Below are 14,493 nucleotides of genomic sequence, written 5' to 3'. Positions count from 1 at the left end.
AAGTTGTGTACCAGGAATCCTAATCAAAGACAAAAATATATTTCTTATTATATTACAGTATCACAGCATTTTATCAGCCTTTCCAGACAGAGACTGTATGAAGCCATTTTACCACAGTAAGATAGATTTATTTAAAAGCAAAGTTTACAAGAACACAGCAAATAGTTGCTACATTAAGCTGACTCTAAGTGTGAATTAAAAGTGTGATGGAAAGTTTCAGGACTTCCCATCTTGGCTCAATGGTTAACGAATCCGACTAGGAACCATGAGGTTGTGGGTTCGATCCCTGGCCTTGCTCAGTGGGTTATGGATCTGGCATTGTCATGAGCTGGGTGTAGGTGGCAGACATGACTCAGATCCCATGTTGCTGTGGCTCTGGCATAGGCCAGCAGCTACAGCTCCGATTAGATCCCTAACCTGGGAACCTCCATATGCTGTGGGTGCAGCCCTAGAAAAGGCAAAATAAATAAATAAATAAATAAAATAAAGAAAAAGAAAGTTTCAATGTCCTGTGCTTCAGTGAAGTCAGTGAGCAGGATCTGACCTTATAAAATAAAAGTGAGGAGTTCCCGTCATGGCATGGCAGAAACAAATCCAACTAGGAACCATGAGTTTGTGGTTTTAATCCCTGGCCTCACTCAGTGGGTTAAGGATCTGGCATTGCCATGAGCTGTGGTGTAGGTTGCAGATGAAGCTCAGATCTGGCATTGCTGTGGCTTTGGGGTAGGCCAGTGGCTACAGCTTCGATTAGACCCCTAGTCTGGGAACCTCCATATGCCCTGGGTGCAGCCCTAAAAAGACAAAAAAAAAAAAAAAAAAAAAAAAAAAAGAACAGAAAAGACTAAAATAAAATAAAAGTGAGCAAAGTTTGTTCACAGGGCAATGGCATACATGAGGAAAGAACTTTGAGAAGGAAAAACTTACAAGTAGCAGCAACAGATGAATGTATAATGTTGTAAAGGTCTGTCATCCTTTTATAGTCTTTGCGCAGTAATTGGTGGAAACAGTCCTTTGCACTCCTTGGTACTTGTTTGTGTTATTTGATCATATCTTTTTTTACCAAGTCAAGCAGAGATGCTTGGGAAACTATAAAAACAGTAATGAAAGAAATTGAAGATGACGCAAAACAGATGGAAAGATATACCATGTTCATGGATTGGAAAGAATTAATATTGTTAAAATGAACATACTGTCCAAGGCATTCTACAGATTCAATGCAATATCTATCAAAATACCAATGGTGTTTTTCACAGAACAAGAACAAATAATTGTAAAATTTGTATGGAAACACAAAACAGTCTTAAGAAAGCAGAACAGAGCTAGAGGTATCACATTCCCTGACTTCAGCTTATACTACAAAACTACAGTAATCAAAACAGTATGGTACTTGTACAAAAACAGACACATAGATCAGTGAAACAGATTAGGGAGCCCAAAAATAAACCTGCACACCTATGGCTAATTAATCTACAACAAAGTAGGAAAAATATATAATGGAGAAAAGACAGTCTCTTCAATAGGTGGTGCTGGGAAAACTGGACAGCTACATGTAAAAGAATGAAATTAGAATGTTTTCTAACACCATATAAAAACCAAACTCAAAATGGATTAAAAACCTGAATCTAAGACCAGAAACTATAAAACTCCTAGAAGAAAATATAGACAGAATACTCTTTGATATAAATCACAGCAATATTTTTTTTTGGACCTGTCTCCTTAGGTAAAGGAAACAAAAGCAAAAATAAATGGGACCTAATTACACTTAAAAGCTTTTGTTTAGCAAAGGAAACTATTGACAGAAGAAAAAGACAGCCTACTGAATGAAGGAAAATATTTGCAAATGACATGACCATAAAGGAGTTAATATCCAAAAATATATCAATAGCTCATAGAACTCAATATCAAAAAACCAAACAACCCAATTAAAAAATGGGCAGAAATATGGACTAGACATTTCTTCCAAAGAAGATATACAGGTGGCCAGCAGGCACATGAACAGATGCTCAACATTGTTTATTATCAGAGAAATGCAAATCAAAACCACAATGAGATATCACCTCACACCTGCCAGAATCACTATCAAAAAAGATCACCAAGAACACATATTGGTGAGTATACAGAGAAAAGAGAACCAATGTACACTGTTGGTGGGAATGTAAATTGGTATAGCTACTGTGGAAAACAGTATGGAGGTCCCTCAAAAAAACTAAAAGTAGAACTATCATATGATCCAGGAACACTGCTCCTGGGTGTATATCTGAAAATAAACAAACAAACAGAAAACAACCCACTAACTCAAAAAAGATAAATGCACCCCAATGGTCACAGCAGCATTGTTTACAGCAGCCAAGATATGGAAGCAACCTAAGTGTGCATTACTAGATGAATGGATAAAGAGTCACATACACACACAATGAAATACTACTCAGTCATAGAAAGAATGAAAATTTGCCATTTGTGACAATGTGGGAAGACTTGGAGGGTATTATGCTTACTAAAATAAGTTAGAAAGAGAAAGATATATACTGTATGATATCACTTATATGTGGACTCTAAAAAATAAAAAATAACCTGAATAACAACAACAGACTCACAGATATAGGGAACAAACTAGTGGTTACCAGTGGCCAGGGGGCAGCACAGCAATATAGGAGTAGGGGATTAAGAGGTATAAAAACTATGTATAAAATAAATAAGCTGCAAGGATATATTTTACAGCATAGGAAATATAGCCAATATTTTATAAGAAACTATGAATGGAGTATGGCCTTTAAAAATTGTGAATTACTATGTGACATACCTGGAACGTAATATTGTAAAACAACTATACCTGCATAAAAAAAGATTTAAAAATACCAGCACAGTCCTCCTGAAGCAAAAGGCATTTCTCATGAGCATTAATGCTTTGGGTTATATCATAAATACCATATGGTATTTCACAGAAATAGAAACTAGAATTCCATGAGCAATAACTTTATCCACTTAGAAAAAGTTTTTTTCCATGTTTTAAACACTTTTATATACTTATAATTGATTAGTGGACCTAAAATTTTGCCATTCCAGTGTGTTTTCATTTCACTTATAGAAAAGTTGCCATCTAACCTCAGGGGTATTTTTTGTTTGTTTGTTTTGATTTTGTCTTATTTTGATGAGCAGGCTGAGGATTACTGAGAATGATTTTTCTTGATTTGGGAATATTGTATGTGGTGGCTATAGCCTGTAGTAAATCTGGTAACATGGGTCAGAAGGATAGGAACTGACCATGGAGGAAAAAAATAATGACTTTTCAAAATGTTTATATTTCACGAGGCATTCTATAAAGATATTTACTTGATTCTTTTAAACTATATAGAGATGTGCTTGTAAATTTTATTTTAGGGCTACCATGTCATGTTTTCCTAGTGTAATATCCACATGGTCCTTCCATTTGGAGGTGTCAAGAACTAATAACATTTTTAGGCTTTCCTCAGAAAAATTTACCAAGAAACTTTGACTCTAGGCAAAATCACAGTTAATTTTATTAAATTATGTTAATAGAAAAATTCCAGTGAGTGTATGAGGCAAGAGTACTACGAAAGTCCATTTCTTAGGTCTTATGAAAAAAATCACATGGAAGTAACAAAGAATATTGTAAAAATAATGAATAATATGACAATAATGAAAAATGAGAAGTAAATAATGAATGTACAGAGTCCCAGTCAGGTAGAATATATTGTAAAGCTATAATAAAGCCAGTCAGTATCAATATACAAATAATTTCATCAATGAAACAGGATAATCTAGGTATAGATGCATAGGTATATATGAGAATGCCATATGTGATAAAAAGCATTTCAAGTCAAGGCGTAAGATGAATTTTACAAATTCATATTGGTCAATAAAGCAGGCTCTCCACTGCAGTCCTTACACCAAAATTAATTCCAGATAAAGTTTTAAAAGTAAAAATAAATTATAAAAGCATCAGCAGATAACATGGACAACTTATTTTCATAATTTGAAGTTATATCAGGCAATTCAGCAAAACTCCCAACACAGAAGCCATAAAGGCAGATGACTGATAAATTTGACCACATAAGCATTAAAAACTTTCCTTTTACCAAAAAGGTCATAGCCAAAAGCAAATGATATATGACAAACTGGGGAAAATATTTACAATACATATGACCAAGGAGTTTAGCAAATTAGTAAGAAAGAAATCCAAGAACCCAGTAGAGAAATGGATAAAGGAATTTTGCAGTTCAAGATTCCAGCTATAGGGCACTGACTAAAGGAGGGCTTTCCTTTTCTCACCTAAGTAGTACTATCAGATGCTTATATTCTATGGTTAAATCAAGAAGCAGGGGCTTTAATGGGATCCTTAATTTGGTTTCTTTCTCCTCATCATTGTGGCAGAATCTGTAAGTTTATTAAAAGACTGGATGTCTCTTTGATATGTTTAGGTTCTTATTATAATTTAGAATTTTCTCTTCTGACTTTTCCTATATTTTAAATTTTGATAGGGGAGGATTTCAAAAGGGCCACCAGCCAATCCAGTCCAACTCAACTCAACCCAACTCGACTCAGTTCAACGCAATTCACCTCAACCCAGCTCTCCTCTTTAAGGAGTTTAGCAATTAAGAGTCTTTAAAACTATGCTTATTACCAGAAAATTTCACGTAATGATGACGCTCTTGATCTGTGGTTGAGGTGGGTTTTTGTGGAGCAGGTGTGTCCTCAAGGTTGATAGTGAGAGGATCCTGATCAGTGGCTTAGTGCCTCACCCTCACTTCCTCTTAGTGTTTTTGTAGGCCCATCCTTTACCTTCCTGTGCCTTGGCTTCTTCCTTTCGTTCCTTTGGTTTCTCATCTGTCGAATGAAATAATAATCATTCCTTTGGAATTTTTGTGGGACCAGGAAGTAAAAGGATGCAGTTCAGTTAATGTACATCTTGTAGGGTGATAACAGCTGTCATGTGGACTTCTTGAGGGTAGGATACAGTGGCACTTCATTAACAGAGCTATCACCTCTGAACTTCGTGACTGGCTCCTCTCATTATGTTGTGTGGTCTTCAGGTTTTTCCACTAATCTTCACATGCATCAAAGATATGTCAACTAACTTAAATGCATCTTTAGAGGAAAAGTCCTTGGTCTTTCAGGAAGTATTAACTCTTATCCCGTTTTTGTGTTTAAAGAATATTTATAATCTCTCTTGTTCTTTTGGAGTTAGAGGTATGCATTTTCAGTAGGGAACATTCATTATTCCCCAGTCTTTCATTTTCTTGCTCACTTGACCTCTAAACCATCTCTCTCTCTGTTAGTATTATTTCTTTTTCTCAATATATGTGTAATTCCTTGAAGAGAAAATGACATTGAAGTGATTTATCATATATACATTAAAAAAAAGAAAGTGCACATAATTGTATTTGAGACAGAGGTTCTTTGCTAAGTGTGATGGGAAAGTAGAATGCTAGCAGCTGCCTTATGGCTGCAGAATTACCCTCTTGATAAGTTCTCACATGTTGAAGAGGAAGTGTTATATCAGGTTTTGCAAAAGGAGCGCTGATATTTTGGCTTGCTGGCCTCAGGTAATGGCTGATATGGGTAGACATGAATCTTCGAAGCTGAAAATACTTCTGCCTGTTAGAATTGGTGAAGACATCAGAGATTACTAGTCTAGTCTTCTAATTTTTCAGATGCGGGAAGAAAGCAAGATTCAGAGAGATAAAGTGGCTTGTACAAGTTCAAGTAGACAGCGCCAGTTTCCTTGTTGTCTGGTAGCTCCATCTATCCATTTGTGTTTTGTGGGCATATGTGGATTTGTCTGTCCATCCATGGTCACACTCCAACTGGACTTTTGGAGAAAGTTGATTGCTCTAGGTTCAACCCCTAACCAAAGCCAGGCCAGTCAGATTTCCCTATCTTTCTAAGTTTGATGGATAGCCTCTGAGAATGATAAAGCTGATAAAGAGAGGAAGTCCCTCTGGTGGTGAAAGTCAAACAGCCCTGGAGCTATCCATAAGTGGCTATTACCATCCATACTGAAGAAGCTATTTCCAGCTGTTCCTGAAATACATCGCATCCCTACCCTGCCAGAGGTTTGGGTTTTTTTCTCTTAGATTTTTATGTGCCAGTGAATCCTCCTTTTTACTTAAAATAATTCTAATTGGAATTCTGGTACCTGTGATCAAAAGCATATGGATTACTATTCCTCTTATTTAGTTCTCAACTTTAATACTTACAGGGATTCTCTTTTCAAATTTCTTCAAATTCTTCATTAAAGATTGGTACAAATAAAATAAGTAGGTATCTCATTTATTTACAGTCTGGATTTACAATCTTAATGAATATCCAGATTTTATACACTTGATCACAGTGAATATGTTTCTTACCATCTATAATTATAATTTCATTCCATAGTAGTTATGGATTTGGGTATTTGAAGAATCAATTTGAGATATATTAGTAGAGTGAATGAAGCTTAGTTTTTATTATTAGTTTCTTTACTCATCTTTATTTACTTTGTGCAGCTACTGGCACATGCAACTTTGGATGGTCTTAATTAATTTTTGCCCCTCAATTCCCTATTGATTATAGGAAGCACTTATCACAGTGCCCAGCATGTCACTCTATGTCAATTTTTCTTTTCTTTTTTTTGTTTTTTGTTTTTTTTGTCTTTTTGCCTTTCCTGGGGCCGCTCCCATGGCATATGGAGGTTCCCAGGCTAGGGGTCAAATCGGAGCTGTAGCTGCCAGCCTATGCCAAAGCCATAGCAATGCGGGATCCGAGCCGTGTCTGCGACCCACACCACAGCTCACAGCAACACCAGATCCTTAACCCACTGAGCAAGGCCAGGGATCGAACCCGCAACCTCATGGTTCCTAGTTGGATTCATTAACCACTGAGCCACGATGGGAACTTCTGTCAATTTTTCTTACTGGGAAGAGCAAGGAAGTGTTTCCTTTTATACAGACACTTTTAACATTTTAACTCAGGAAATTGATACCCTATCACCACCACCATCCAATCACTGAATGTCAGTTGAGCGCTTATTCCAGTTGTAGAAAGTTGACTAGGTAGGTACAGTACTAGATCTTATTCAATACGATAATCTCTGAGAACCAGTGAAATGCTGAAGTGTGTTCCTATCCTTGAGATTGCTACCACCAAATGTTTAAGTAGCACCTCAGAGGTTACAAAGTTCATCTATAGAAATTGAACCCTCACAACAACCCAGAAAGATGTCCTTTAATTTTTTAAAATTAGTTAAATTTATGATTTATAATTGAAGAAACTGAGGCATATGCTTTTTTGCCCTTTTTTTTTTTTTTGGCTTTTTAGGGCCGCCCCTATGGCATATGGAGATTTCCAGGCTAGGGGTCAAATCAGAGCTGTAGCCTCCAGTCTACACCACAGCCACAGCAATGCAGGGATCTGAGCCACGTCTACGACCTACACCATAGCTCATGGCAATACCAGATCCTTAACCCACTGAGCAAGGCCAGGAATCGAACCCGCATCCTTACGGATACTAGTTGGGTTTGTTAATCACTGAGCCACTATGGGAACTCCTGAAATATATGCTTTTTAAAAAAATGTCTTGCTTAAGACCACATAGTTACTACCTTGAGAGTCAAAACAGGGTCTTCTATCTGAGTCAGTGTTGTTTTTTAAAAACACCACAGTGATAAAATGAAATATGAGTACGTCCTATGAACAATTTGAAATGTTCAAATATAGTAGTCTAATCATAATTTCATCATATTGCTGAATGAATACATATCAAGGGTGAGGAGTCCTGATTTAAGCTTCTATGATACCCAGGGGCCGCACCTTTCAGAGCACTCATGTGCTGCCTTGCATGAGTCCTTAATACTGTATACTGCACTGCAGTGGTGTAGGCAGGAGTGTGTGTGTGTGTGTGTGTGTGTGTGTGTGTGTGTGTGTGTGTGTGTGTGTGTGTATACGTATGAAGGTTGGGGATTGGGAGTTCCCGTCGTGGCTCAGTGGTTAATGAATCCAACTAGGAACCATGAGGTTGCGGGTTCGATCCCTGGCCTTGCTCAGTGGGTTAAGGATCTGGTGTTGCCGTGAGCTGTGGTGTGGGTCGCAGACACAGCTCGGATCCCGCATTGCTATGGCTTTGGCATAGGCTGGCAGCTACAGCTCCGATTTGACCCCTAGCCTGGGAACCTCCATATGCCATGGGAGCGGCCCCAGGAAAGGCAAAAAGACCAAAAAAAAAAAAAAAAAAAGAAGGTTGGGGGGTAGGGGAAGACAGTGAATAAGTGGAAGTACTTTGTTAGTCACTAAGAGGGCTTCAAAGATGAATCAGATACTCTTACCCCGAAGAGCTTGGGTCAGTATAAAAAAGGCATTGGGGCTAAAGAACAGATTTAAGTTCATGGAAGGAAACAGAGCTGGGAAGGACAGTGGCTGTGAATTCCCTGTGTCCTTTCCACCTTCTCTAAGAGGCCAAGGAGTAAAAACTTGACTCTAGTTCCGCAGTTGAAATTTGTGTTATTTTTCTTTGCAAAGCAGTGGGTGTGTACGGTTTAAAAAGACAAACAATACCCCCAGGCATATAATAAAAATGACTGGTTCCCTGTCCCAACCCCACTCAGTTTCCTCTCCCCAGAGGCTACTACTTTTAACTCTCTGTAATTCAATATAACTACTGCTTCTTGATTTTTCAATTTTTTAGATATTATTTAGGATATCAAATTTAGGTATTATCATCTTCACACCAGGGAAGTCAAGGATTTAGGCCTTTATACTTCCAATCTCGAGCCTATACACACCCACAGTGGCCTTTTCCCTTCTCCTATTTTTCAGTTCATCAGTATCACGAGTTTATATTTTTTACTTTAGTTGTTTTTTTGTTTTTGTTTTTGTTTTTTTTTTTTCTTTTTAGGGCCAAACCTGAAGCATATGGAGGTTCCCAGGCCAGGGGTTGAATTGGAGCTACAGCTGCCAGCCCACGCCATAGCCACAGTAATGCAGGATCCCAGCTACATCTGTGACCTACATCATGGCTCATAGCAATGCTGGTTCCTCAACCCACTGAGTGAGGCCAGGGATTGAACCTGTAACCTTATGGTTCCTAGTCAGATTCGTTTCCACTGCCCCACAAGGAGAACTCCTACTTTAGTTATTGGCAGCCGAGCCACATAGTATACTGTGATTCTATTTCCTTTCTGGTAGAAATCTTTATTTCTTCTGTCATAATATTTTGCTTGCTGTTTTTTGTGGGGTTTTTTTTGTTTGTTTTTGTTTGTTTTGTAATTATTCTTTTATCCTTAGTCTTCCATCAAAATCTCAAACGTTTCCTCTCAATAATTTCAAATTCAACACATATCCTCTAAATTTAATTTTTTCTCCCTTTTGGAGAAACTTTTCCAGCTTCCTCTGGCTCTCTGCTGTTTTGGAATGTTGGCTCTCTAAGCCTTGCTTCTTCATTTTGCCAAGGCACGTTTATCCTATAGCTTTCTGAGAAAGAGCACCCAGGAGGTAAATTCTTTGAGACATCGTAGAGCTTTATTCTCCTTTTACATTTGATTGATATTTTAGCCAAGGATAGAATTCTAGGTTGGAAATAATTTTCTCTCCACATTTTGAAGACAGTACCTCCTAGTCTTCTAGTTTCCAGTGTTGCCACTGATAAATCTGATGTCATTACGATCCCCTCACCTGCCCTTTGATCTTCTTCCTCCATTTAGAAATTTTTAGACCTTTCTCTCTTTTCTCAATACTTTCATATTTCATAGTGATATGTCTTCATGGTACTCTTTTTTATTTTATTTTTTTCCCTCCATGAGTTATGCTGGTAGGTTGATGAACCTTTTCAGTCTGAACACTCATCCTTTAATTCTTGGAATTTTAAAAAATTATTTCTTTGAAGTTTCCTCCATTTCATCTCTCTACCCCCCTTTGAAACTCCTCTTATTCAGATATTGGCTATTTTGACCTATTCTTGTGGTTTTTAAACTTTTTTTCTCTGTATGTTTTTATTTTTTTAATTTTTTTTTTTTTTTTTTTTTTTTAATTCTTCCTCTGCTCAAAGCATTTGCCTGAGTTTTCCCTCTGTTACCCTTTTACTTGTTTGGCCTAAACAAAACAACTTATTTGTTGCCTTTTGCTTGTAGAGGCCTAACTGAAACAACTAGTGATCCTAGGTTGTCTGCACACTGTATGTACCAAGAAGCTGAACTGAAAACCTTTTGTGTATGACAACTCATGTCACACTTGTCCCCACAAGGCAAGGACAGCCTGTGTTTTTGGTCTCTCAAGTAGGTGTTTACTCTTGAGCTGGTTAGAATCGAGACTGGAAACACTCTTGAGACTGGAAAGGAATTATCCAGTCTCCTTCTTGGAGGATATCAGCCCAACTTCTTGCATCCCAGGAGCCTATGAGTGAAGGGAATGGGTTATTTCACTGTTTAACAGAAAGACTCCCCTTCAGCTCCTGTTCTCAGTGCGGTGCTTCCCCCTCCTGCCCTGGGCTGGGCCTAGTGACCCCAAGTCTCAAGTCCCTCTGAGAGGTTCAATTTCTCTAGAGAGTAGATATCCTGGTTTCTCCAGGGTTAGGGAGATAGGAATTCCTCCCTAGATAGGCATCTGGGGCTTGAGACCAGGTGTTGGCGAACTTTTCCCGTCAAGGGCCAGGATTTTAGACCTTGTGGTCTCTATCACATATTCTTCTTCTCTTCCTCTTCCTTCTCTTTCTCTCTCTCTTTAAAAAAAATATATCTTAAAATGTAAAATAAGCATTCTTAGCTTGCATACATAGTGAAAACAGGCTGCCTACCAGGTAGGTCATGGTCTGGAGGATCCTTGTGGACACTCTCAAACAACCATCTTTATTTCAGACCCACCCTGCACCCCTGCCTTGAGAAGAACTTGAAGCCTCCAATTTCTGGGCCTTTTTTGGGTTTTATGACAGAACTGGGTGGCTTCTTATGGGTGCCCCCCGACTCCAACCAGCCTCCCCCCTCCCTCACTGGGAAGCTTAGGTTTCAGTTTTTACAGGTCTGCTGGGTGAGCAATTACTTATCCATCTTCTTTCCATGTTCTAAAAGGTCAGTCTTATTCTTGTCTCTCCCTCAGTGTGTCCTTGCTGGGCCATGCCTCCCCCACCCCGGCCCCCTTCGTTTTCTCTGAGTTAACTGGGACTTGAGAAAGGATTGGAGATAAATGCCTGAGTTTAATCTACTAAGTTTAACCAGAAGCTCCCCCCAAATCCAATTTGGTTGGTTTTTATTTTTATTACTTTCTTTGATAGTGCTTGGGTTAATTTTGCATTTGTTCTCCACGTGCTCCCTTGCCATGCCAGATGTTCGAAGAAGATGTCCTTGGGGAGGGAGAAGGAGGGGTTTTAAAATGTCGCATTCCTGAAACACTCACAATGGTTCAGTGTGTGAGATCTCTACAAGGCATGGTCGTTTCCAACCACCAGACTCTCATAATAGAAATACAGTTTCACCCTTATTTGTGTAAACCATCAGGAGCATTTTTAAATGTTTGTAATAAAGTTTGTGGCTTATTGTTTAAAATTGAATTTGAGGTAGTAAATCAAAGCTTTTGGTGGCATGCCCCTGACAGCAGCGAGAGCCTGGAAAGTGATCTCTAAGAGCTGATCAAAGGGAGTTGCTGAGCATTTTTTTTTTCCTGTATTTGTGTTTTGCTCCTTTAATCTGGTAGTGTTTTCAATTCCATCCTGAATACAGTAACACACACGCCACCCCCACTCAAGCCCTCTTGGCGGCATCTGGCACTGCCTTTGCCAAATGGCCCCCATTCGGGCATAAGCCTGCCTTTGCTGTCCAGCCGTACAAGGTACGAACAACGGCACATGTCAGAAAATGGGCATCTTTCTTTTTTAATGATTTTAATTTTTTTCCATTATACCTGGTTTACAGTGTTCTGTCAATTTTCTACTGTACAGCATGGTGACCCAGTTACACGTACATGTATACATTCTTTTTTCTCACATTTTCAGGCTCCATCGTAAGTGACTAGACACAGTTCCCAGTGCTACACAGCAGGATCTCATTGCTAATACATTCTGAAGGCAGCAGTCTGCATCCATTAACCCCAAGCTCCCAATCCATCCCACTCCCTCCCCCTCCCCCTTGGCAACCACAAGTCTATTTTCCAAGTCCATGATTTTCTTTTCTGTAGAAAGGTTCATTTGTGCCATATATTAGATTCCAGATATAGGTGATATCACATGGTATTTGTCTTTCTCTTTCTGACTTACCTCACTCAGTATGAGAGTCTCTAGTTCTATCCACGTTGCTGCAAATGGCATTATTTGTTGTTTTTTATGACTGAGTAGTATTCCATTGTGTATATATACCACATCTTCCTAATCAAATCATCTGTCGATGGACATGTGGGTTTTTTCCATGTCTTGACTATTGTGAATAGTGCTGCAGTGAACATGTGGGTGCATGTATCTTTTTTAAGGAAAGTTTTGTCTGGATATATGCCCAAGAGTGGGATTGCTGGGTCATATGGTAGTTCTATGTATAGTTTTCTAGGGTACCTCCATACTGTTTCCCATAGTGGTTGTACAAGCTTACATTTCCACCAACAGTGCAGGAGGGTTCCCTTTTCTCCACACCCCCTCTAGCATTTGTTATTTGTGGACATGTTAATGATGGCCATTCTGACTGGTGTGAGGTGGTATCTCGTGGTAGTTTTGATTTGCATTTCTTTAGTAATCAGGGATTGTTGAGCATTTTTTTCATGTGCTTGTTGGCCATCTGTACATCTTCCTTGGAGAAATGTCTATTCAGGTCTTTTGCCCATTTTTCAGTTGGGTTGTTGGCTTTTTTTGCTGTTGAGTTCTATAACATGTTTGCATATTTTAGAGATTAACCCGTTGTCAGTTGCATCACTTGAAACTATTTTCTCCCATTCTGTAAGTTGCCTTTTTGTTTTCTTTTTGGTTTCCTTTGCTGTGCAAAAACTTGTCAGTTTAATTAGGTTCCATTGGTTTATTTTTGCTCTTATTTCTATTACTTTGGGAGACTCACCTGAGAAAACATTTTGTAAGGTTGATGTCAGAGAATGTTTTACCTATGTTCTCTTTTAGGACTTTGATGGTGTCTTGTCTTACCTTTAAGTCTTTCAGCCATTTTGAGTTTATTTTTGTGCATAGTGTGAGGGTGTGTTCTAGTTTCACTGATTTGCATGCAGCTGTCCAGGTTTCCCAGCAATGCTTGCTAAAAAGACGGTCTTTTTCCCATTTTATGTTCTTGCCTCCTTTGTCAAAGATTAATTGACCATAGGTGTCTGGGTTTACTTATGGGTTCTCTATTCTGTTCCATTGATCTGTATGTCTATTTTGGTACCAGTACCACACTGTCTTAATGACTGTGGCTTTGTAATATTGCCTGAAGTCTGGGAGAGTTATGCCTCCTGCTTGGTTTTTGTTCTTCAGAATTGCTTTGGCAATTCTGGGTCTTTGGTGGTTCCATATAAATTTTTGGATTGTTTGTTCTAGTTCTGTGAAAAATGTCATGGATCATTTGATGGGGATTGCATTAAATCTATAGATTGATTTGGGTAGTATGGCCAGAAAAAGGGCATCTTTCAAGATCTTACCCATACCAATTGGAAAATTGAAAATGAAAAAAAGCAAAATTAACTGAGAATGACCACCAGTCATGTCTGCCTAGGTTCACCTTTCCTGGCCAGCGAAGATGGTGTGCTTGGGGGAGTGATTGTTCTCCGATCCTGCAGGTGTTCTGCCGAGCCTAACTCCCCGCAAAATAAGCAGACACTTCTAGGTAAGTTTTACATATACATCATGTGTGTGTCTTTCTCTTTCACTTTTTCAAGAGATGGAAAGATTAATATCTTTAAGTTGATCATTTTAGCCTGTGGGTGGGTGAAAATGCTCTGTTGATACGTAAACATCTCCATCCTGCTGATCTTTTTGCACAGGTAAACATCTGTATACAAGGTAAATATTCTTTTTTTTTTTTTTTTTGTCTTTTTGCCATTCTCTTGGGCCTCTCCCATGGCATGTGGAGGTTCCCAGGCTAGGGGTCAAATCGGAGCTGTAACCACCAGCCTACACCAGAGCCACAGCAAGGCGGGATCCGAGCCACGTCTGCCACCTACACCACAGCTCACGGCAATGCCAGATCCTTAACCCACTGAGCAAGGCCAGGGATTGAACCCGCAACCTCATGGTTCCTAGTCGGATTCGTTAACCACTGAGCCATGACGGGAACTCCAACATTCATTTCTGAGTATATGCTTATAGCATATTTTTCACATGGGTTTAGAATCTAGCACCTTTACAAAAGCCTAGTCTTTTTGTTTTTTTAGGGCTGCACCTATGGCATATGGAAGTTCCCAGGCTAGGGGCTGAATTGGAGCTGCAGCTGCCGACCTACACCACAGCCACAGCATCGCAGTATCTGAGCTGCATCTGTGACCTACACCACAACTCACGGTAATGCTGGATCTTAACCCACTGAGCAAGGTCAGGGATCGAACCTA

General features: G+C 39.0%; 1 protein-coding gene across 13 annotated transcripts in view; it reads left to right on the top strand.

Moving 5' to 3' along the window:
- TASP1 (taspase 1) overlaps window positions 1–14,493 on the top strand; it is a 395,076-nt gene that overhangs the window by 173,498 nt on the left and 207,085 nt on the right. For all 13 annotated transcript variants that reach the window (XR_308663.3, XR_001302035.2, XR_002340057.1 and 10 more), the window contains one exon: window positions 13,662–13,772. Coding sequence is in view for 10 of the 13 variants with exons in the window: in XM_021078004.1 (XP_020933663.1) it covers window positions 13,662–13,772 (111 nt within the window). In the remaining 3 variants the exon portion in view is untranslated. The remainder of the gene's footprint in view (window positions 1–13,661; window positions 13,773–14,493) is intronic.

This window comes from Sus scrofa, chromosome 17, assembly GCF_000003025.6.
Source record: "Sus scrofa isolate TJ Tabasco breed Duroc chromosome 17, Sscrofa11.1, whole genome shotgun sequence".
Classification (NCBI taxonomy): domain Eukaryota; kingdom Metazoa; phylum Chordata; class Mammalia; order Artiodactyla; family Suidae; genus Sus; species Sus scrofa.
Note: the sequence above shows the minus strand (reverse complement) of the source record. Positions and strands in the feature narration are given on the sequence as shown.